At 37.2% G+C, this 23,671-nt stretch overlaps 2 protein-coding genes across 2 annotated transcripts in view; one reads left to right on the forward strand and one right to left on the reverse strand.

Annotated features, from left to right (window-relative positions):
- The window catches only part of LOC134678739 (uncharacterized), a 336,630-nt gene that overhangs the window by 112,609 nt on the left and 200,350 nt on the right, over window positions 1-23,671 (forward strand). The window lies entirely within an intron of this gene.
- LOC134678545 (multiple C2 and transmembrane domain-containing protein) overlaps window positions 1-23,671 on the reverse strand; it is a 143,762-nt gene that overhangs the window by 106,772 nt on the left and 13,319 nt on the right. Inside the window, exon 2 of the mRNA XM_063537182.1 lies at window positions 10,733-10,840. Coding sequence (XP_063393252.1) covers window positions 10,733-10,763 — 31 coding nt within the window. The 5' untranslated portion in view covers window positions 10,764-10,840. The remainder of the gene's footprint in view (window positions 1-10,732; window positions 10,841-23,671) is intronic.

The raw sequence follows: 23,671 nt of genomic DNA on the forward strand, positions 1-23,671 counted from the left end.
TGCCTCTCCTGACTTCCCGCGCAGTAGACAGAAAATACCGGTAGCCAATCCATGGACTGTACGAACCATAGCTATACATACAGTCACCTGTATTAATAGGTTACACAACTAAGGCCGCAAAAATATCTAACACGATCTTATTTGTAGAGCCTTAAGAGCGTGTTACATATTTTTGCGGCCTTCGAAGAGTAACATATTATTGCAGGTACCACCATATGACTGATGACAATGATTTAACAGATTATCTATAATATATGGCATATACATTAGATAATATGCCGTCGAAATTAAAGTTGAAATTTGAAGGCGAAAAGTATTCAAAGTAACTGTAAGATTGGATAACAATGCAAAATAAGTTATTAGTAAGGTAAGTACGAAAAAAGGAATTGATTCTCTTCAATCACCAAAACTGGCTCAATAGTTTTGATTCTATGGTACAAAACATGGCCTTCATTCTTAAATACATAGGGTAAATAAAATTATGACCGTTGGAGTCGGAAAAAAGCCTAAATCTTTTAGGACTACTGTTTTAAAACTGTACAATGCGGCCTGAAGGTGCGATAACGTAGGTATACAAAGTGCTCCTGAATGATCGCATCACCTTTCGGGGATCCTTTTTATAAAATGCCAGCCTTTTGTCCTTCACTCTTATATTCCGTCGGGTGACAAGCAAAAGTCACTAACTAACACCATTGAAATTATTGGACAAGTAACCGTGTTACAAGTGTAATAAAGTGCATTGTTACTTAAATTTTTTGATAGTACTTAGCGACTTTTGCTTGTCACCCGACTTTCTACTTTTTTTTTCATTTTTCTAGTGTAACACTTTAAACTGTCGCGGTTTCTACACATATCAAATTACACAAACGGGTCTACCGCGATATAATTCATATAATTCCATTGTTTTTACCTTTAATTCCGACGTTGCAGCTGAGTTGCACCAACTGTGGTCACGAAAAAACTTTCCGTTCGTTAAAGAGAGTTTCTCTTTCCTATGATGTAAGTAAGGCATCTTTAATATAATTATTATTTAATATGTCTGTGTCTCACGGAAGTTTTGTTTTGTTTGTTTTGTTGTTGGTAAGCCTTTACCTATTTGATTGGCATACCTATAGCAAAAAGAATAGATAGTATAGAGGGGTCCTGTCAAAGTAAATTTTGTAGTCACGGTACATTTACTGCCATCTATCGACACACGATTAAAACTTAAAATAAAATTGAAAATGTATAAATGAATTAAAATATGTTTACGGATATATGATTATTAATTTTTATTGTTCCACACTGACCCATGTTCTTTCACTGATACGTGTTAAAATTGTTAAATATCAAACGGTGTCGCCAACGCCATCTAACCGACAATAGGCCAAAGGTATATGGCGCCATCTATTCGGGAGTGACTTTTGCTTGACATCCGAGGCACGTTTTTTTCTTAGACTTTATTTATCTTATACGGAGTTATATATATCTCTGCCTATAGCGAAGGTGTTTTTTTTTTATTTGACAGTTATATTTACAACTAATGAGCGATTTGTAAAATAATACTACAAAGTATCTGTATTTAGGTCCAGAATTACCGCGTACCAGTGGCAAAAACATAATTACCGACCACCAACCTAACAACGGGAAATATCCTGTAAGTTGGTACTACCGACAGGACCTACATTACTTTTATGTAGCTCCAACACGAGACCTGGCGTGTTGGAAATAATTAAGCTTACATTGCGGAGGGCTACCATAGAAACCAAAGCGTCATAATAGAATGGTGTTCAGATTTTAAAATCTGTTTCGTTTTCATGTTAAGTACCTGTGCTATGGCGAAACCTGACGAATCAGGCAACTGTTGCTGCGCTAATTTGAATTTCGACTTTTTAACCGTTTGACCGCCAAAAACGTCAACCGTCGCGCGCAGGCATCTCAATATCAAAAAGAAAAAAAACTTAATGTGAAATAGGAAGCCTTTTAACAGGCTTCTGCTTCTATTAGGCGTTTAGAGAAAGAATGCTTTGGGCGTAGTGGCGAACAGATGGACTCTAAGGGCCACTTGCACCACCCCTCTAACCCGGGGTTAAGCGGTTAAACCGTTAACCCAGTGTCAAATTATACTGGTAACCATGGTAATTCCAGGTTTAACCAGTTAACCCGAGTTAGTGGAATGGTGCACGTGGCGCTAAGACAAGACACAAGGTAAACTAATTTATACATGAAGTATTTTAAAACGACTTCTATGAAATCGACCCGTTAGAAAATTAAATCCGAGTAAACTATCTTCATCACCTCTAGCCGCCCAGAGGCTTATAAAAAGGCCTGTCTTTCCATTCTAATTTGAATCTTTATCTTGACGAATCAAAATTGCAATTATCTTGGCAAGTTCTGAATGTCTGGGCGGTTAGAGGAGATCTCGCAATTTCCGTAGAGGCAAAGCGGATAAAACAAAATGATGAATGATAGAAACTACACATAGGAATAGGTAGCTATTAGATAGCGGCCACTGTATATCAACTGTATATCTTATTTGTATAGACATGGCACTATTTGTGTCAATTTTTAGAATTATCATCTCTTTACTTTATTTAGGTAACTTACCTGTGTCTATAAATCGCCGCTCTTTAAATAGCGAGCCTTATAAGAAATACAAATCCTAGAGGCCGTCGAATCTAATTTTGTGTCACATGTCACATTATAAACATAATATTTTCATATTTAATTACGATAATGCAACACTTTGTGAATACAAATACCTTGGTCCGACTTTAAATCATACAGAACACAACAATAATGCAAACAAATCACAACGAAGCTAATTTTGTAGTTACCTACACAGTACCGACATTAAAGTGTCAAATTACACCTGTCAAATTATGACAAATGACGGTGATTCAACTTCCTCGTCCTATCAATTATTCGTTCTGTTCTTTAATTCACGGTGGAATCGATGCACATATTTACCTATTTACATTTTATGTCTTAGGGAAGCGCTGGTGGCCTAGCGGTGAGAGCGTGCGACTTGCAATCTGGAGGTCGCGGGTTCAAACCCCGGCTCGTACCAATGAGTTTTTCGGAACTTATGTACGAAATATCATTTGATATTTACCAGTCGCTTTTCGGTGAAGGAAAACATCGTGAGGAAACCGGACTAATCCCAATAAGGCCTAGTTTACCCTCTGGGTTGGAAGGTCAGACGGCAGTCGCTTTCGTAAAAACTAGTGCCTACGTCAAATCATGGGATTAGTTGTCAAGCGGACCCCAGGCTCTCATGAGCCGTGGCAAAATGCCGGGATAACGCGAGGAAGAAGAAGACATTTTATGTCTTAGCTTAGGTTTCTATCGAAACAAACTAAGCGTATGGCTAAGTTGTTATCTCGCATCTCGCAGAGTCTCAAATAATATAAAAATGTTAGGTTCTATATTACCCGCCGTAACCGTATAAGTACAGACAAAAAAACGTGATATTCAACAGTCTTTCATTGCCATTTTCAGTACTAGCTCCTGCCCGCAACTTCGTTTGTATAGAATCATGATGATCGATCATAAAGAGGTAACAGACAGATAGACTTTCGCCTTTTTTATATTAGTAGAAATTGCTAGACTTGTTTATTAAATTATTACTTTTTCTAATTCTGGATATGCGACAGCACGATAAGTAAGCCAATGCTGTGTACCTACATGTATTTAAAATTCACCCCGCAACATATCTAAAAAAATAATTAGGTGCCTATACCTACATAAATTAATCCGTGCCCCAGATATTACCGATATTACCCGGACTTACCCAATTACCCATAGTGTGTAAAGTTCCAGTGCCCCATTGCGGATGTCACTCAATACAAATTACACGCCGTATTGTCTACAACTGCCGGGTACTTAATTGTTTACGTTTCCTGCAAGTTAGTGCTGTAAACTGAAAGGGCGTAAGAAGTTTAGAGAAACACTCAATTTGATTCGAAAAAGAGAAGGATGGTTGCCAGTGTTCATAAGGAGGTAATTAAAAAAAAGGTTGGTTTAAAAAAAAGTACTATTTGATACTCATACAATACAGTCATAAGTTCAATAAATAATAACAATACCAAAAATATATTCTTGTTCATTAATGTACTAGAGCCTAAAAAGTCACGTGATCCTTTCGATTGGTGATTTCTGTAACCGATTCCCACTTAGCTAGGCCCTCACTTAAGCCATTATAGTTTCATTTATCGAAATACGTAGGCGTCAAATTACCAAGCCCTGTCGACTCATGAATAATCTGCGGGGACCCGAATAGAGTTTAACACGATGTGATTTGATTAAGTGGCGTCAGAGTGGCTACCGCGAAATCCGAAAATCGCAAATTGCGGGGATCTTTCTTTATTACTCCAACGAAGGCGTAATTAGAGTGACAGAGAAAAAATCCCCGCAATTTGCGAACTTCGATTTTCGCGGTTAGGTATAGCCCAGACCGCAAGACACCTTCGGGCCACTGTTTGTGCCAAAGCTAATAATAAGACTTTGTTATAGCAGGATGGTACTGGAAGGACATATAATTGTAATTTGCATTGTCCTATTACAATAGTACATTACTACAGAGGCCGGGACGAAAGGGGTTGCCGGCCGAAGACATATAGACGGCCGAGCGAAGCGAGGCCGGATAGGTCTGAGCGCGGGCAACCCCATTTCCCGCCGAGGTATGTATAGTGCTTTTCTCAAACATGCAATGAAATAAATAAAATAAAAAATCCACGAAACCCAAGTTTTATTTATAGAAAAAACTAAAAGTAAACTACACCCAAAATATAACCAACACGTACCTATATCATTATCACGCGTATGTTTTACACGAGTCGTGTATTTTTACTACCCGTACATTTTCATGTATCTTTGATTTTTTCGCCTTGTATCCGTCTGACTGTCGTTTTCGTCACATAAGTTTACATAGTCTTTCATATTGATATCATGTTTCACCTACATCGTTGCTTTATGCATGGAGTAAATAAGTATAGTTTCCACAGTGTTGACGAATTTGTAGTTACATTCATTTAAAACAGTGTTTTTCAAACTTTATGGTGTCACGGCCCTTTATGAGCACAAAAATTTATTCGCGACCCCCAAACCCCCATTTCTACGTTTTTCTATCTATATAGAGTCTGTGCGGAAAGACAACAGGGGGACGATTTTTGAAATTCGACCGCTCGATTTCGTGTATTTCGCGCAAAAATATGTCCACTACTAGGCATTTAAATTCTACTAATAGAATTGAAAAAAAGTGGCCAATACCACTAGATTCCCAATTTCTATCACTCGTATTCTAAAAATTATTTTTTGCGCCGTTTTCCATGAAGTTCAAACATCGCCCCCCCCTCGTCGTGAAATGTATGGGATCCCATACATTCTACGACTCTTCTCTTTTCTCATCACAGTCCATTGAGTCCATCAATGGTCGATATCAAAACAAAACAAAAAAAACCGGCCAAGTGCGAGTCGGGCTGGCAAAAAAATCAAAATACATCATCTGTAAAATTTCAACTGTCTAGCTATCACGGTTCATGAGATCCAAAAAAGCGTTTTGTGAATGTATTCCCAGCAAGCTCCAAATCATTTTAATACCTTCAATTGATCCTAAATGCGAATAATCTGAGTTTGCTCCATCCCAGGAGGTGTGGATAAATTTAGAAAAGCCTTGACATTTTACCTTGGATTGACAAAACCACTCGAAATAGAAGGAACCCACCGTCAAAATTAATGTCACTACCAGCAAGGTTGTTGGGGATCAGACACTGGTAAAATATTTCGGATTTAACACGATTTTACCAAAAAATAAAACTGGGCAAGTGCGAGTCGGACTCGCGCACGAAGGGTTCCGTACCATAATGCAAAAAAAAGCAAAAAGAAAACGGTCACCCATCCAAGTACTGACCCCGCCCTACGTTGCTTAACTTCGGTCAAAAATCACGTTTGTTGTATGGGAGCCCCACTTAAATCTTTATTTAATTCTGTTTTTAGTATTTGTTGTTATAGCGGCAACAGTAATACATCATCTGTGAAAATTTCAACTGTCTAGCTATCAGGGTTTGTGAGGTACAGCCTGGTGACAGACGGACGGACGGACGGACGGACGGACAGCGGAGTCTTAGTAATAGGGTCCCGTTTTACCCTTTGGGTACGGAACCCTAAAAACAAATTGCTAATTCATATTAAAGTACTTTTCGGACCCTCAGATATCGATTTTTAACATGATTAGAGCAAATTTTCCGTCGGACGTACCGTTTTTAAACTACAAGAAAAAAACTGAAAAAGGGCAAAAACAGATAAATACAGTTTACCTATCTAATAATGTTTTGTTTTATTGATACGTTATACTGTACGTTAACGACAATTAAATTTTAAAGGATTGGATTATTTTTAAGTAAAAAAAATGAAATCTGCTTTCCATAAGTTTCTTTCAAGGCTGAGCTTCGCGACCCCCTTGGACATGTACCGCGACCCCCCTGGGGGTCGCGACCCACACTTTGAAAAACACTGATTTAAAATATGCCACAAAACTGTTTCTAATAAACTGTAAGCCATTTTTCTTAGTTTCTCAAATAATAAAATTGCCATAAGCAACCATATGTATATATACTTCGTCTTTGACTTGGCGGCAGAGGCAGCAAGTTATTTAAAATCAATTCTGCTTACGCTGCCAATTCCAACACCTACGATTACAATTAATATTAATTTCATTATTTCGTCGGAACTCATATTAAAGTCAAAAAATCAACAACGCACCATAAATCCAATAAAACCGAATGAATATTTTTCAACTTTACCTCCATAACAATTTAAAAAATATAACTACGCGTGTTTGAGTAGACCTTTTTACCGCTAACGATTAGATGAAATATTTTAAATGTTTTTATTTGTGTAGTTAAATTTATAATTTAAAATTATAAAATTATAGAATGTATTATTTATTAAGTTCATGTTGATTTTAAACAAATAAAACTGCAAATTATAGCAAACATTGTTTTTTGTTTTTTTTTATAGGCGTAGTGGCAGAGTGTCATTACGAACCATAAAGCAAATACTGCCTCTAGTTTTTTTTTAATGGATGAATGCCACGATGCTGTGTCACAAATATCTGTGAAATGAAAATTAAAAAAGAGGACTTTGCCGGCCTAGGCGTGCAAGATGTGTATGAAATTCCATTAACGACCTTTTGTCCTAGCCGCACCTGAAACGTCATACTTCGCAGCCTATTATAAGGAACATAACATCAATATTTCATTGCATGTTTGAGAAAAGAACTTTATTGGCCTATAATTTTTCAACGGAAAAATTTATCCTTCATATCATGATACAGTGCGTGAGATCTTAGAAGAACCTTCGTAATTTAGAAACTGACTTCGGTTATCGGCGGTAACGTACGAAGGTGATACTGCTGTTCTGCTTTCTTAATAGCTGATAAAACTTTTTGAAGTTATCGTAAAAAGTTAAGTGGACAATTAGCATCAACATAAAATAAACCCTAATCTAAAGGCACTTAAATTAAATTTCGCTAGATAACTATATTGCGATTAGACTTATTGTCATAATTTAAATAAAATGGAATCAGAATTTGAATTTCGACCGGAGGTAAATTTGAAAACAGAATGTCATCTCACCATGTATCGCTTCTGGAAGAAATTATATAGAGCTGAGAATACCTATCGCATATTGGATTTTCTTCGATCATACAATCAGACGTGGCACGCACACGCATTAAAAGACGTGCTTGGAGTGTCGATGGACGAATGAGTAGAGGGCGTGCACCCAGAAGATGGACAGATGTGGTCCAAGACGTACCAGGACTTCACTCCAGGCAACTATACAAATGGCTGAAGATCGAACGGCCTGGAGAGCAGTGACAGAAAGAATAGCCCAATAAAGTCACGTCCCTCAGTCATGAGGTCACGACCAAGAAGAAGGAGAAGTAGATTTGAATTTATAATATAAAAGTAAAACTTCAAGTTTAGAAAATTGCGTTAATATTACCATTTTTAATGCTATGGTGTGAGCCTATCATCATCACTATCGGAGTCATGTGTATCAATTATAAATTGGTCACTGTAGTTATCAATTCTATTTTCGTATTTACGGAAATTTTCTTCACATTTAACTGCGTGCTGACAAACTTTTCGCCAGTCTTCCGGACCGATCATATTAACCTTTTCTTGGAGAAGATTCCTGATGCTTGTCATGTTCATATCAACATTACGCTGGGCTACATATTGTTTTATTTGAGCCCATATATTTTCGATAGGGTTAAAATCTGGGTGATACGGAGGTAACCGCAGAACAGAATGACCATGTTCAGCCATTATTTTATCTATTGACTATTGAATATGTCCTGGTTTGTGTTTTGAGATAATTTCGTAAATATCGGGTTTGTTTAGTCGGGTGTTTACTGGAATGTTGCGAGTTTTCAACCAATCTATCATATCTTGTTTCCGGGTATTAGAATTTGGCATCTTTTCGGTATGTTTGTTGTGATATGGGGCATTATCAACTACTAGCACGGAGTTTTGCGGCAAATTTGGAATGAGCTGATTTTTAAGCCATTTCTCGTAGTTTTCGCTGTTCATCTCCTTATGATAATCTCCCGTTGTGTCCGTAGATTTGTACATAAGCAACGCACCAGGTATAAAACCATTTTCACTGCCGGCATGAGCTATAATAAGACGTTGCCCTTTGGAAATTGGTTTTTTAATCCCTGCGTTGCTAGAGTCTGACCAGCCTTTGCCATTAACGTGCGAGGTGTGTATGTACGATTCATCCATATACACTATTTCTTTTCCTTCTTCTCTACATTTTTTTATTTTAGATAAAAATTGTGTCCTTTTAAGTCGCACATCATGTTTTTCCATTAAAGTTTTTCGGTTATCTTTGGTTTTGCAATACCGAAATCCCAATTTTCGTAAAATTTTTCGTAGCGTGAACGTAGAACCCTTGAAATTTATCGCTTCTATTAATTTCAATCGCAAATTTTTCAAATTAGGGAGTTCTTTGAATCTATAATGAAAGTCATATACCATTCTCCTGATTACGTCGTAATCAAAACTATCTAAATTTAATAAATAATCTTTTTTCGGTCTCTTTCTCTGTGGCGTTTCAAAAGGCATAGATGGAGATTTTTGGTTGGCTTCGTTTAAAATTCTTTTTAAAGTACTTTTGGAAATGCCTGTTGCTTCTATCACCCGGTCTTGAAGTTTATTAAAATATTTACAATTATCGCTCTTCTTAAAAGTTGCCGCTTCCTTCGCAAAATATTTATATACATTATATACAATTTCCCGCGATTGACTATTTACAGATATACCCTTTTTGAAACGTGTCTCCATTAAAATCAATTTTTTAAAATATCTAATGAAATAATAACGAATATATTATGGTGGTATTAACTGCTCTATATAGTTCAAGACGAGAAAAACGACTGCACTCTTTGGGTGTTGGACTGCCACTAATTCGTCAACCAAAGTAATTGAAACTGTCATTTTCTATTACACGATTACGTCCGATTATAGCCGAGACCCGAAGGTTCTTCTAAGATCTCACGGACTGTAGGTAGTCGATAGCCACATGCGAGTGCTCCCTGTAGATGAGATAAAGATGACTACAAATCTGCCGTGCTAACAACATATGCAGTAATCGCAGTTGTAAAGTCATGCAATTGTTTATCTTGTTCTCTTTGAATAAGTTCTTTATTTAAACGACGTTTTTCATGCAAGTACTGCACGTACGATAAGCAGGGCAGAAATATAAAGTCATCCATCATACATAAAGGTATCACTCGAACGCACGCATCGTTCTACAGTTTGAAAAGGTTGACTATACCTACTTATAAGATTTTTTCATTTTGTCTCTTGCTGTATTTGATAGAAGTGAGAATTAGATGCCAAGCTCTCTAGAATTCTAAGTGAGTTGGTAACCACAAAAAGGTAACGAGAAACAACATTTCATGAGAAAAAATGTTTTTTGCTGAAAGTGAAAGTAAAAAAAAAAACAAATCTGCTGGGCACAGGCCTGCTCTTTCTCGCAAGAGGGAAAAGTAGGAAAAGTATATACCTACTATATTGAAAGTAGGTATACTCACTGAAAATGAGTTTCTGTAAAAATTATTTTTAACTGAACAAGTAATTGCAACAGCCGTTTCCAAGTTAAAATTTACGGTGGAAACGAATGAAGTATTTTAATTAGACCTTACTTTATAGTGGTTTAATTAAATTCTCTCCTTCCATTGCTAACGTTAAAATATGCTCAACATTGCCTACCACGCCAAACATTGCCTGCCTTAACAATAGTCAAGCTACTTTTCTAACAAATTACCTAGCTGTTTAGGTAAGTATATCTATTAAATTCCTCATAATGAGAGGAAGTCGACCATTTTATAAATTTGATCGAACAAGCTTTTTCAAACCTCGCAATGTTTGGCGTGGTGGTAGGCAATATTAAGAATGTACATTATATATATATATATATATACCTACTTATAGTTAAAGAGATCTAGTCAGAGGAATTTTATGATATGGTTATAGGTAGTCATGGAGCCGGCCGCGGAAACGTCGAACGAAACGACTCCCTTCGTACAAAAATCCTCCTTGTCCCTATCTGTCGTGGTCGCCAGACGTTCAGTCGGAACCAAGGAAGAAAGATGAGCGAGCCGCGCTCTGTCGGAACGCTCAAAAGGATTGTATGACGCAAGGAGGAGAAATGTGAAATAAAAAGAACACTAGGCACTCACTGGTTTGCGGCGAGTGCTTCTTGGTGGACATGACCTCGCGCAGCTCCTGTCAGCTGTCGCAGCGCACGCACGCGATCATGGCGCGCGCGCACTCACTCTAGCGCCCGTCTGGAAAAGGAGAAATTTATTCAAAAAATATGTAGGTATGTACTATTATTATTCAGAACCCTCTGTGTCCCACTGCTGGGCAAAGGCTTCCCCCCTCTTCTTCCGCTCGTCTCTGTTTGGTGCTATGTCTGGCCAGCCTCTCAAGAAGGAGTCTAGGTTATCCCGCCATCTCCGACGAGGTGACCCCCGAACCCTACCCCTAACTTAATCAAAAAGAATGCACTTTATTAATGAAGAATTCACTATAAAATTAAGCAACCAGATACAAATAAAGCCAATATAAATAAGCCAATTAAAAATATACCCCAAATCCTCATATACAAACAATCCCAATAAAAAAATTCATTAGCGGGATGTAGAATTCGCCGCTACCGGTACAGCGCCATCTCACGTGATATTTGGTAAGCCGTTTTATATGAGACTACACATGTCGCGCCACATGTAAAATTATTATAATGTTAGTAATGTCTCACGACACTTTAAATTCGAGTACTGTAGCCGTAGATATATAATTTATTTTCCAGAAACTTATAAAATTAGGTGACGGCAGCTTAATACAACCCGCCTAGTTGGTCTTGCCCTATACATAACAACATTCTTGATTTCTAAATGAAAATGGCTTCAAAATAATTACTATTCATCACAACCACCCGCGGTTGTTTCAATTCAAAAGGCTCTTGTTAGTTCCCTTTGCTTTTAGTCGAAAGCCTTTACAAAGTTTCGTAAAAGCCTACAAAGGAGCCGGGGTTAATGCACTCAAGAGTCCACAAACATTGTTGATGCATGGAGAGGCCTGGAGGCCGACTCTGCTATAACAATTTGATATGGCTTTGAGCTTTTGATACGACCTTGGTTGGTTAGCGGCAGTTTCATCAGGCATCACGCTCATTTGTCTCTGAAGATTGGCCTCTCTCTGTGTACTTCTCCAATCTCCATTTGAGTTAAAATGGGCCTTCTTATTGTAGCTAGTAGTAGTATTAGTATAGGAAACTCTTTATTGTACAAAACAAACATATTAAATATAACATACTATTAGTAAGAAGTACATAGGCGAACATATCGCTTTGAGGGATCTCTTCTTCTCTTATTGTTGTAGAAAACCAATTGTAATAGAATAGAATCATTTATAATAGAATCATTTATTGCATATCACAAACCAGTTATAACGGTGGTACATATTATTGGGTTAGTTTAAGTGACGCCCTGTAAGGATACATCAACATATACTAGAATCACAAAGAATACAGTTACCTTAAAACTATATGTACTAGCTTAACAATTTTCGTTACATATTATGAGATCATTTTAATCATATTTTTCGTTAAAGTAGTCTTTCACACTATAAAAGCACTTATTAATAAGGAAGATTTTTAAATTGTAATTGAATAATTTGTTTACTATATATTACTACTTTGATTGACAAAAAAATCAATAAACTATGATTATCACCACGTTTTAGGGTTTCGTACCAAAAGGGTAAAAACGGAACCCTATTACTAAGACTCCACTGTCCGTCTGTCTGTCACCAGGCTGTAGGTATCTCATAACATGAACCGTGTAATTAGTGTTACCGCTATAACAACAAATACTAAAAGTATGGAACCCTCGGTGGGCGACACCGACTCGCACTTGTCCAGTTTTTAACTACTATTAACTATGTTATTTGTCACTGAATTTAACACTCTATTACCCAAAGACCCAAACGTCCAAGTAAGTAGGTAAGTGTGAAATTACTCGTCTGAATACCAACGCGCTTATTACGCGTTTAACCTTTTAACCGGATTAGCTCGCACCACAGATCATTTACCTATATACAGATGAGTTTTATAACCTCCTGCCACCCAAAGACCTATTAAAAGGTCTTACAGTACCAACACAAGCATAATGCCACTTTTAACTTATATACGCCCGATGTCCTTTTAAAAGGTCTCCAACTTCAACCTGTCAGAGAATTTAAATTTACCGTTGACTAAATTCAGATGGCTTCTAAACGAATACGTTAGGTTTGACGTTGTTACTAAATTTGTGGAATAGGGTCAGGTGTCAAGGACGTGGTAAATAAATCTTTATTTTATCGTATATTTTTTATACATTTAAGTTGTCAATTTAAATAAGATCTATATTGCCGATAATGTACATAACAAATAGACCTCAAGTAAATTTATTCAGTGAGGTGGTTCGATAATGCTAATTTTTTTTTTTTTTTTTTTAATTTATTTAGGCTCACAAAACAGGTTACAGTCATTGCGTTTACATGCATATTGGAGACGTACAGCGTTCTGAACTGGACTCTAACCCTAAATATGTGCGCACATTAAGAACAAAATTTACATGCGATAAATTTGTGTCTATAAATCAAATAATTCAAGTATGTCAATCTTATGGTATCAAAATTACAAACGATTATAAGCATAAATCATGTCAGTATTACATTGTGTTAGTACAAGTAAGGAGAGACATATTAATATTGTTATGAAGATTACAATAGAATAACAGAGAATTACAATATCTAACAAAGTGCTTTTATAATACTAATTTTAAATTTAGGCAGATTATTATTAAAGATGTCGAGAGAAGGATGTTTAGCAACTGTGTCATTGTACAAACGACACATTCTGGTAACGGGATTATAGTAAGACGTGTTGTTCTTGAAAATTTGTAGCTGGAAGATTCTGTGTGAGGGGTTTCGTGTATTTATACGTGTAATTAGGTTAAGTTGTGAAAGGAGAGAAGGACAGTCTATGTATGAGTGAATGATTTTATATAGAAACAATAACTCGCTGCATTGTCTCCGTGTCGACAGATATGACAAGTTGAAATATTTAAGCCTACTGGAATACGATCTGTATGTGCGACCAAGCTGAGATCTATAGCAAAGTATATTAAGGAAACGCTTTTGCACCCTTTCTATGCGATCAACGTGAATTTTGTAGAAAGGTGACCAGATTATAGATCCGTATTCCAGAATGCTTCTTATTAAAGAGAAGTAAAGGATTTTAATTGTTTGATTGTCTTTAAAGTCCCGGGAGGCTCTAGTGATAAAACCTAAAAGCTTATTGCAATTGCCGATTAAGTGGTCGTAATGATAATGGAAATTTAATTTTTCGTCGAAGTACACTCCCAGGTCGCGGATGACTTGCTTGCGATTAATTGAGACGTTGTTTAGTGTATAATCAAAAGTTATTTTATTTTTGGAGTTTGTGAATGAGATCGTGAAGCACTTGTCCGTATTTAAGTACATCCTATTTCTGTTGCACCATTCAGATATAGTCTTGAGATTCTGTTGAAGCATTATGCAGTCTTCAGTATTCTTTATAGTAGTAAAAATCTTGAGGTCATCCGCATATAAAAGGCAAGGACAGGTCAACTCAGCGACAAGGTCATTTATATAGACAACAAATAAAAGCGGGCCTAAGTGCGATCCTTGTGGTACACCAGATGTGATGGTAACGGGCGCAGAGAGATGACCTTTGATATTAACAAGTTGATTTCTGTTCTCTAAGTAAGACTTAACCCATCTCAGCAAATTGCCGTGAACACCATACCCCTCTAGTTTCCTGATGAGAATAGAATGATCAACCTTGTCGAATGCTTTTGAGAAGTCTGTGTATATAGAATCAGTCTGTATTCTTTTAGCAAAAGCACTGCAGAGATAGTTCTTGTAAACCAGTAAATTGCTAATAGTAGATCTATTTTGTACAAAGCCGTGCTGGCTAGGAGAAATAAAGGCTTTTAAGTGTGAGTAAAAACAACTGTACACTACGGATTCTAGCAATTTTGAAAAGGCAGATAGGATACTTATTGGCCTGTAATTTTTGCACTGATCTTTATCACCTGATTTGTGGATTGGGACAATAAATGCAGTTTTCCACGCATCTGGAAAATTACCGTCTGATATTGATTTATTGAAGATAATGGAAAGAGGTGGACTGAGTTCGTCGACACATTTTATTATGAATGACGCAGGAATGCCGTCAGGTCCAGCCCCTTTGTCACTGTCAAGACGTTTTATTTTAGCCTTTACCTCATCCACACTGACGCGAGTATCGCAAAGAGTAATATGTGGATAGAGTGCATTGGAGATAGCGTACGTGTATACGTCAGCTGGTTTCTCAAAGACGGAGCCAAAGTAACTGGAGAACATTTCACAGACTTCATTTGTATTTGACGATACGAGATTGTTATATTTCATCGTAACTGGTATCGAGTTAGAACCCTTTTTATCGTTTACATATCTCCAAAAGTGTTTAATATTATGTTTAATGGAGTCTTGTACTGAGTTTACGTATACATTATAACATTTATCTATCATTTTCTTGCACCTAGCCCGTAATAAATCGAACGTGTCGTAGTCTCGAGGGTTACCATATGTTTTATAGCGTCTGTGGTACTTCGACTTCTCTTTCAAGGCCTTTATTAGGCCACGACTAAACCAACACGGATAGGTATCAGCTTTTACTCTTTTTGAAGGCGTGTTATTTTTGATAATTTCGTCCAGTTTACTGTGGAAATTATGTACAGCTGTGTTTATGTCAGAATCAGATAAGAGTTCCTCCCAGTCAACCGAACGCAGCTCCTGGCGAACTTTTTCGTAGTTACATTTATTAAAGTTTGGTTTCTGTTGATTAAAAGAATTGATACATTTTGGTGGCAAGATGACAACATCAAGGTCTATTATTAATGGCGGATGATGTGTATCTGTCCGACTTAGAGGAGCTGCGCCGTACACGCTGACACCGTTCATACTCGATAGGACAAGGTCTAAAAATCGATTATTGTTGTTAGGGATATTATTGTGCTGATTTAGGTTGCATAAAGATATGGTTTCTAAGAGTAGTTGGGATTTTACGTCTTGAGGCAAGGATGGTTGCATAAGCGATGAGTTATTAGACTTAGTCCAGTTGATATTAGGAGCATTAAAATCACCGATACAAATAAATTCGATCTTTTTATTTGGTTGCAACATTCTTCTCTGACAATTTGAGTAAAAAGATTTTAATTTAGCTAATTCGAGATCTGGTGGCAAGTAACATAGACATATAATTAAGATGACCGAGTCATTAACTTGAACACGGACCCACACATCTTCTATCTCGCTCTCCCAAGAAGGCAGGCGAACGGCGTTCAAATGTTTCTTAACTGCAATCGCTACTCCACCGCCCTCGCTCTTACGAACAGCGGTTGAGCAGCGATCTCTACGATAAATGTTATAACGGCGGTCTAAAACTTCAGCGTCATGTACTCCATCGTTCAAGTTAGTCTCAGTTAAACAAATGATATCATAACTAAAATTTAGAGTATTTAAATATAGGTTATTTAGCTTACTTCTAATTCGGTTTACATTTTGGTAGTAAATTAACATAAAACGCAGGGACTGAGGTTATAAATATAATTAACAGAATATAATCTTATTACTTATTACTAAATTAAAACTAATGCTTACTCTAATTTTTTCAAACTACTTAAGTTCCTTATGTAGATAGCATCAGACTCCTCATTTTTGCGCACATAAATTTTACCGTACCTCGTCCATACAATATTATACTGTTTCTCTTTTGCAACTTTCCTTGTTTCCGCGAATAAAAGTTTACACTCAGGAGAAAGGTGCTCCACAACATATATCCTTGAGCTCGCTCCAGTGATCCCCAGGTGAGAACTATTAAGCAATGTAGTAGAGCCTCCGGAATTTCTAGCAGACTTGTTGTACCGACTGACCGATGACAAAACTGAGTCACGTAGCATTGGGCTTGACAATGACACTAATTAAGTCATTAGACATTAGAACTACCAAAGTTCGTCGATGTTTTACAATACGGAGTCTATTGGAGATAGTCTATGGCTCGCACTAACGATTTAACTCGTAATTCTTGGCAACGTGCCAGGCTTACTACAAAACCTCGTTCAAGCCCATTCTATCCCTGTCACTGTCACTCAATTTACATAAGCCCTGAGTTTGAAGAGATCAGAACGACTATATTTGCATTAATGCATTTGGAAGTGTTTTTAGTATTCTGTACTTAAATTAATAAACGGAATATTTACGATAATGATGTCCGTCGGAAAACTGTTTTTTTTTTCAGTATTTATTTTTAAAATCCGAGTCCGAACACAGGTCGGAACGGGCTCTGTTACAATTAAGTATCCCGGAAAAAACTCGAAGAAAAACATTGCCATTCATTTTTTTGCATTACAAAAAAGGTAAACAATCTTGATGTGTCTTTTAATTAATTGGAAAACACGTTTTAAAAATAAAGTCACGGCAAATATGAACAATTATGAATCTAATACGATGATTTATATATATTCTTCTGCTTTCATGTAATAGTTACTGATTTTAAAAAAGCATTTTTCAATTAAAAGACATGTCAAGATCGCTTACCTTCTAATGCAAAAAAAAAACAAACTAAGTATAGATATCTAGACAGATCACCGATTGCACAAAAGTCACGAATCTATTTTAGCTTTTCTTTGACAATAAAGCTGAAATAGGGAAAATGATTGAAAGGGACAGGTTATTACTGACCCTGAAGGGATTGAGGAACCCTTTTACAGGGTGTCTCGGGATTCAAATCCGATAAACATGTAGTTTGCGGCTACGGCACATAAGTAAATAAAAAACCGGGCAAGTGCGAGTCGGACTCGCGCACGAAGGGTTCCGTACCATAATGCAAAAAAAAAAAAACAAAAAAAAAGCAAAAAAAAAAACGGTCACCCATCCAAGTACTGACCCCTCCCGACGTTGCTTAACTTTGGTCAAAAATCACGTTTGTTGTATGGGAGCCCCATTTAAATCTTTATTTTATTCTGTTTTTAGTATTTGTTGTTATAGCGGCAACAGAAATACATCATCTGTGAAAATTTCAACTGCCTAGCCAAGGTTATAATCGCTATCGCTTCGACAACGAAAAGCATTATGTCTCTCTATCACTCTTCCATATTAGTGTGACAGTGACAGTTGCGTTTCGATCACTACGAAGCGTAAGCGATTGGCGTCTTGGCTACGCGGCCAGTTCATCAGCGTCACAAAACATACGAGTAAATTGATCTCCGCAGTGAATATACAGCAAAATTTATTATTCTAGTAGATATTCACAGAAATTTAATTGCTAAATTGGGAATCAAACCAAGCAAAGCGAGGTGGGTCTAAATCCAAAATATTAACCCACTTTTGTATTCATTGTGGCGTAAGCGCCATCGACATTATTGAAATTGAAAATACCACGTAGATATCGTTGTCTGAGTACCCACAACACAAGCCTTCTTGAGCTTACTGTGGGGCTTAGTCAATTTGTATAAGAATGTCCAATATTTATTTATTTTTTTACTACTAACGCCATCTGTCAGAGTAATCAATAATTAACATTAGTATGAATGTTAATTCATTAATTTGCCAACAGATGGCGCTAGTAGTAATACAAAGAGTTATTACTTTTTTTTTTTTAGTTTTATAAAATGATATTTTTATGTTTGATAACACATCTAGACATGAATTTAAATTACTATGCTAAATTTCAAACCAAACGGTGCAGTAGTTTTTCCGTAAAGTGTACCACAAGAATGCATAGTTCGTCGAATAGTAATAGGGCTCGCTTCGCTCGCCCTAAATATAGATATGTTTGGCAAATATGTTTTTGGCAATTTAGTAAATTAAGAGAGAAGGCACAATAGTAAGGAGGAATAACAATAGTAAGCTTTTAGATGATTATGATGCCAGCCTATTAAGTCAAAAGCGGATTAGGCAGCGAAATGCTATACATGGAAGTATTCTGTCCGCTCAATTCTGCCGTGCTAACAACATATGCAGTAATCGCAGTTGAAATGCCATGCAATTGTTTATCTTGTTCTCTTTGAATAAGTTCTTTATTTAAACGAAGTTTTTCATGCAAGTACTGCACGTACGATAAGCAGGGCAGAATTATGACCCAACGCAAACTACCCCGCGATAGGCGGTACTTACAAACTGCTCGATTGGCAATCTCAGTGCGACCGAGATGACAGTCAGTGACAAATGGCTAAATTGATTCATAAAAACAACGTTTTTTTGTAATTAAAAATATATTCATGTGTCGTGAAGTGGTGCAGAAGTTATATTAGTTCATACCAAGGACAGTGGAATCACTTTTCACTTGTAGTAAACAGATAACTTCAGTAGAATTTGGAAAAAACATGACGATTTGTTTTCAATACTACCGTGCTAAGCTAAAACGTAACAACTGCATACGACTTTCATAACAACATACGACTTTTTAAATTGCGAGGATAATAGGGATGGTGTTATGCTAAATGAAGTAGACTATTTTTAACCGACTTCATATTAACTTGTGTTTGGTTTAAGTATTTTCTATATAATTAGAAATGTAGTAATAAATTTGTATCTTCCTTTTTTATTTCATGAGATAGAGCTATAAAAAAACTACCTAGTTATTTCAAATTAATAATCAAATTTGGTATTGTCATTTTACATTACTTTCCATTCAGATTCCCACAAGATGCTATTCGCAGAAAACTATGGAAAAAAGCTGTCCAATTAGAGAGACATGAAATTGAGTGGATGCCTGGCAATATATCTAGAATATGCTCTATTCATGAGATATAACCCGTGAGATAATCATACCCGGTCTCCTATATGTAGATACATTTTTCCAATCATGCTTTCACTGAATTAATTTAAGAAATACACACATTATCTGAAAATGTTGATCATTTGAATCCACCCTCTACTGTCACATATATGTAGGTTCTCTCTCAAGCCATTTCCGTCAGTAGACAAGAGCGGCAATCATATTAACTCACATTATAGACGGGTCTAACGCGAATTATATTCAATTACCTTGATTTACCGACGTAAATCAGTTTCGTTTCGTATAATGTGAGTTAATATGTGTTCAAAACGCGAAAGTTTAAAATATTATAAGAGCGGCAAATTTAGAAAATGTAAGCGCGCTAACGGCTGTGGTCCTATACAAAATTTTAATTTTGCACCTTTTTCTACTGACAAACTTGCTTGACCGGCTATATACATATAAAGTATTCTGAACTGAAAGTGGGGATTTATTGTGACTCCGCCTGTTCAAATATTTTTGACCCGATTCGTGTACCCGTGTAAATTTTGCCGTGTAAAGACTGTATATACCTGAACGTGAATTCGCACTGCCATACAGATTGATAATAAAATATACAAAATACTTATTATAGCGGAATACATTTATACAACAATGATATATTTACTTATGTTGAGTTAGTCTGTCATTTCATAACAACATTTTAACTAGTTATCTTTTAATCTGCATTAAATACGTGAATTATTTGTCTGGTTCTTCAATGTATGGCATAAACCTGTCCCTGTCCAAGTCATATTCTAATCAAATATGGACCGCGAATTCTCAGCGGCCAGTACGTACAGCAAGAAGGTTATTAGCGCATTAATGTCGCTGATTGGTAGTTATTGACATTATATGCATTTCATCTACACTTAGCTATGTACCATTAGTGTAATAAAGATGACTATTATTTCGTTTACCAGCTTTGATTACAGGCTCTGTAAACGCGTCGTCTTATTTGAATGTAGGCGTAATTGTGTATGTGTGCTAATTTGGCCCGAGAATTTGAACGGTAATGTTCCTAAAGGCGGTAGAGTCTGTGCGGAAAGAGAAGAGTCGTGGGATTTGAGGGCGCGCCAGTGCTATTTTATGGTTTTTGCTATGCTGACAACACTGGTCACGTGATTATAGTACGACACTAAAGGTCATGATACTTGAATCCCTTTTGTTCCGGTTTTTTACCACGGCTTACTAAACGGAGCCTGGTTGTGGTGTCGGCTCGTCAACTCAATCCTCTGATTTAGCGCAGGCACTAGTTTTCTGTTTAAAACACACTTGTTTTTATGTCTCAGATACTAAAAAATGACAGTGCGATTGACAAAACTGCTAAAACTAGTTAAGAGCGCTCTTACAAGAAAAGTCGAAATAATGCAAAATTGATGATACTAGTCGACGAAATTCAGGACTTTGTGCTCATTATTAGAAACAATGAGTACTTGTTCCAGTAAAAGCGTCTTCTTATCTTTTTAAATATCGTTGTAAATATTAGAAAAAGGACTTATTAAATTAGTAATGAATTTTTTTCTGATGGTCGTTTCCGAAAAACCCCGTGAAGCACTGAACGGCAAGCTCTTATTTGGAAATGTTGAGAAGTTTACTCTGCTAAACCTGGCTATTTTGTATTACTAATACCCTGTACTTTAGGCATATCAAACGATATTTTTCCTACATACCTTTGAGAAAGAGAAAATCAAAGTAAAACGAACTCAATTTTCTCTCCGAAACAAGTGTCAATTTCTACGAAAATCTACTTAATATCAAAGTCATTTTCATACTCAAGCAATCTGCAACGTTTGCTTATACTGTTGGTATACATTAGTGTTTATGAAATTCTACTATAATTTTTTGGCAATTTTTTGAAAACTACTCTATATTACCGATGACGCGCGCTCGCCAGCTCAGTGCCGCGGCAGAGCTTGTACAGGCAGGACGTGTGTCGGTCGGCTCCGCACATTTTCAACGGCGACGACGAGGTTTTTTATCATTGTGTGCGGCGGGCGCCGTGTAAAACGCTATACTGTGTGCGTGTAAACCGCAACGAGAGACTTTGATCCTAGCACTGTTTTTATAGTATTATAAATATTATAATTTATAATGGTACAGTTTAATAAACTACCGGACAGGATTAAAAATATTTGAAACGACCTGACATTCTATATGTATTTATTTGACTCAAGATAGTACTCAGGGTCTGATGATGGAGCCGGAAGGTGGTCACCGGTACCAATCAACCATGCAACTAAACCACTTTGTGTTTAGGCTCGTTTTATTCATCTCAACAAGATCTTTGACACAAGATAGTACTCAGGGTCTGATGATGGAGCCGGAAGGTGGTCACTGGTACCAATCAACCATGCAACTAAACCACTTCGTGTTTGGGCACGTTTGATTCGGCTCAACAAGATCTTTGACTTAAGATAGTACTCAGGGTCTGATGATGGAGCCGGAAGTTGGTCACCAGTACCAGTCAACCATGCAACTAAACCACTTCGTGTTTAGGCTCGTTTTATTCGTCTCAACAAGATCTTTGACACAAGATAGTACTCAGGGTCTGATGATGGAGCCGGAAGGTGGTCACCGGTTCCAATCAACCATGCAACTAAACCACTTCGTGTTTAGGCTCGTTTGATTCGTCTCAACAAGATCTTTGACACAAGATAGTACTCAGGGTCTGATGATGGAGCCGGAAGGTGGTCACCGGTACTAATCAACCATGCAACTAAACCACTTTGTGTTTAGGCTCGTTTTATTCGTCTTAACAAGATCTTTGACACAAAATAGTACTCAGGGTCTGATGATGGAGCCGGAAGGTGGTCACCGGTACCAATAAACCATGCAACTAAACCACTTCGTGTTTGGGCTTGTTTGATTCGGCTCAACAAGATCTTTGACTTAAGATAGTACTCAGGGTCTGATGATGGAGCCGGAAGGTGGTCACCAGTACCAATCAACCATGCAACTAAACCACTTCGTGTTTAGGCTCGTTTTATTCGTCTCAACAAGATCTTTGACACAAGATAGTACTCAGGGTCTGATGATGGAGCCGGAAGGTGGTCACCGGTACCAATCAACCGTGCAACGAAACCACTTCGTGTTTAGGCTCGTTTTATTCGTCTCAACAAGATCTTTGACACAAGATAGTACTCAGGGTCTGATGATGGAGCCGGAAGGTGGTCACCGGTACCAATCAACCATGCAACTAAACCACTTCGTGTTTGGGCTCGTTTGATTAGTCTCAACAAGATCTTTGACACTGAAGATACACAAGGTTTGATTATGGAGCTGAAAGGTGGCCACGGGTACCAGTCTATCATGTAACTGAACCACTTCGTGTTTAGGCACGTTTTATTCATCTCGACAAGATCTTTGACACAAGATAGTACTCAGGATCTGATGATGGAGCTCGAAGGTGGCGACGGGTACCTGTCTATCATGCAGTGTTGGCATCAATCTGAACTAAATCAATCCGGATTGATCAATCGAATTGACGCGTCAATCCGAATTGATCAATCCGAATTGATCAATTCGAATTGATTTAATTCTGATTGACGCGTCAATCCGATTGAATCAATTGGAATTAACGCATCAATCCTCAATTCGGATTAAATCAATTCTCAATCTAGATTAACCTAGGGTCCCTTTCCCTTCCCTAAGATTAGTTTTCAAAGGTGTCCTTTTTAAGCACTTACTTACTGGACTTAAAGTCGATATCTGAGGTTCCCAGAGGTTCGAAAACATGTTCCTGATGTCAGTATTGACTGATGTCCCTTTTAGGGACATTTTTCGAAATTGGCCAATTACGTTCATATTCGTAATCGATGTCGACCATAGGTCCCGAAAAATGTTTCGCGCGTCAGTATTGAAGGATGTCCCTTCCATTTCGGGACATTTTTTTAAATTGATCGTTGGCACTTTAAAACGATATCTGAGATTTCCAAAGGTTCCGTAACATGTTTCCGACGGCAATACAGACGGAGTTTCCTTTTTTTTCTGGACATTTATGGGACATTTCTTCCAATTAACCGATTGCGTTCAAAATCGATATCTGAGGTGCCCAAAGGTTTCGAGACATGTTTCTGACGGCAATACCGAGAAATGACCTTTTTTCAGCAGGGTGGTGTAATGCAGGTAGTAAAGTAAGTACGCGGCTAAAGTGTAGAATCTAAATATTGCCGTTGAAACCATATTTTGCACCTCAGATATCGATTTTGAATGCAATCAGTCACTTTCA

The sequence above is a fragment of the Cydia fagiglandana genome, chromosome 2 (genome assembly GCF_963556715.1).
Source record: "Cydia fagiglandana chromosome 2, ilCydFagi1.1, whole genome shotgun sequence".
Taxonomy (NCBI): Eukaryota; Metazoa; Arthropoda; class Insecta; order Lepidoptera; family Tortricidae; genus Cydia; species Cydia fagiglandana.